Genomic DNA, 2,088 nt, shown 5'->3' on the forward strand with positions numbered 1-2,088 from the left:
CAAAGGTCTTCTGGCCTTAAAATCATTTTGTACAAGGAAGAGGAAGAGAAACTTGAAGTGGAGTGTGTATCTCTTCCCTAAAACATGCATCTGGAACCACTGCAAGGCACTAATTATAAGCCCAGGTATTTCCTTGCAATTATTGGTAATCCCATATTGGTAGATGAGGATCTACTCAGGATGTGCAAATATGTTGGTTAAAATGTTTTTAGGTGACAAGATTTTTGAGCCCTAAGGAATGCTGACATATTTATCACTATACCTCCATTTCTTTTCTTCCAGATTGCTGGAAGTCAGTGACCATGCCGACCTCCTCCACCCAAATGCCACCCCTTGACTCTATCAACTCCACCGAGGAACCTAACTACAACATCAACTTGTTCTCCAAGTTCCTCAACTCAGACAAACAACTGTTCACAGATTTTTATAACCTGTGGATTGTCCTGATGGTAGTCAATGCCATCATTTTCCTGGTGGGTGTTGTGCTGAACAGCTTGGCGCTGTATGTCTTCTGCTTCCGTACCAAGACAAAAACCACCTCTGTTATTTACACCATCAACTTGATCGTGACTGATCTCCTGGTGGGCTTTTCCTTGCCTGTCCGGATCATCATGTTCTACAGTTCAGGGGATTGCAAGAATTGTTCCTTGGTTCACATCTTTGGCTACTTTGTCAACATGTACTGCAGCATCCTCTTCCTGACGTGCATCTGCGTTGACCGCTACCTGGCAATAGTGCAGGTGGAAGCCTCACGTAAATGGAGGAACCCCACCTGTGCCAAGGGGATCTGCATCTTCATTTGGATCTTTGCCACCGTGGTGACATTCTCCATCCTGACCATGGCGATACGGTTTGCTGAGTGCTGCCTCTCCAAGATCCTGGTCCTGATGGTCTGCGAGTACTTCTTCCCCCTCATCATAATCATCTTCTTCACCACCAGGATTATGTGTGCCCTGTCCAAGCCCAGTCTCATGCACCAGAGTAGGGAGAGGAGAATGAGGGCTGTGCAGCTCCTTATCACCGTCCTCATCATCTTCATGATCTGCTTCACTCCTTTCCACGTGCTACAGGTCGCAATCTCCATCAACCCAGACATGCCCCACAACGTCAGCCTCCTCGTCTACCACGTGACAGTGACTCTGAGCAGCCTCAATAGCTGCATGGACCCCATTGTCTATTGCTTTGTCACCAATAACTTCCAGTCAACCATGAAAAACATCTTCAGGAAAGCCGAACCAGAGCAAACTAATGCAGACATCCTGGGTATGAACAAGAACTCCAAGGGCTCCAATGCAAACATCGCCTTCTCAAACACAATAGGAAGTCCTCTGAGCTTGCCATCACCAAGCAGTGTTCAGATATAACCCACATGTGATGGGACACGTTGAAGTAAGCCAGTGCCATGATGCTGGAATATTGACAGGATGCGCAGTACTATAGTTTTTGAACTCTTTGTGTTTTAGGCTGAGGTTCAGACTGATAGTGGTGGAATTTATTCCTCAAGAACATTGTGGTCTGTTTGGAAATGGAACCTACAATGCTGTTAGTATCATACAAAAGAGTCCATAATTACTGTTCCCAGCAGGGAAGTTTTCTTTGTATTTTAATACAGACATTTTGCTAGCAACAAACTCTTTACTGTGGTTTTCTTTGTGTGTTTGTCATCATAATGCAACACTTCTAGGATGGCTTAGAAAGCAGGATAGCTGTGGTTTGTAATGAAAGATTTTGTGCCTATATACTTAAGAATAAAGGACAAGAAGGATGTTTCCAGAGCTATCCACAACAAAGACTTTAGATGCCAATGAAATGGGAAAGAAGTATTCTAGCCCACATGTCACTAGTGACAACTCATTCATTCCTGAAAAAGTCTGAACCTTCTCAGGGAAGAGATTAAGTCAAGCAGTGAAATCTCTTGGCTATAAGAAAAAATACATGTCAATGTATATATTTTCATACACATTGTCTGTGCTGGGGAGAGGTTAAGGGTATGTTCCACCTGTATTTGGATCACTAAATCCCCTGAATTGCAGATGAGTACACAAAAATCTGTGAAAATGAAAATGAATCCCAGCAAACTCTGCTGTT

The 2,088-nt window shown here is 43.7% G+C and overlaps 1 protein-coding gene across 1 annotated transcript; it reads left to right on the forward strand.

The window, feature by feature from the left end:
* Positions 1–302: 302 nt before the first annotated feature.
* GPR20 (G protein-coupled receptor 20) lies at positions 303–1,364 on the forward strand. The gene has a single exon (XM_054269737.1). The coding sequence runs from the start codon at positions 303–305 to the stop codon at positions 1,362–1,364; it is 1,062 nt and encodes a 353-aa protein (XP_054125712.1).
* The last annotated feature ends 724 nt before the right edge of the window (positions 1,365–2,088 follow it).

Source organism: Melozone crissalis, unplaced genomic scaffold (genome assembly GCF_028551555.1).
Source record: "Melozone crissalis strain CALT ecotype California unplaced genomic scaffold, PUWL_Pcris_2 ptg000002l_1, whole genome shotgun sequence".
In the NCBI taxonomy this organism is placed as follows: domain Eukaryota; kingdom Metazoa; phylum Chordata; class Aves; order Passeriformes; family Passerellidae; genus Melozone; species Melozone crissalis.

Excerpts from the sequence above, each read along its gene's own strand:
- GPR20 (XM_054269737.1), top strand. The coding sequence starts at position 303 with ATGCCGACCTCCTCCACCCAAATGCCACCCCTTGACTCTATCAACTCC.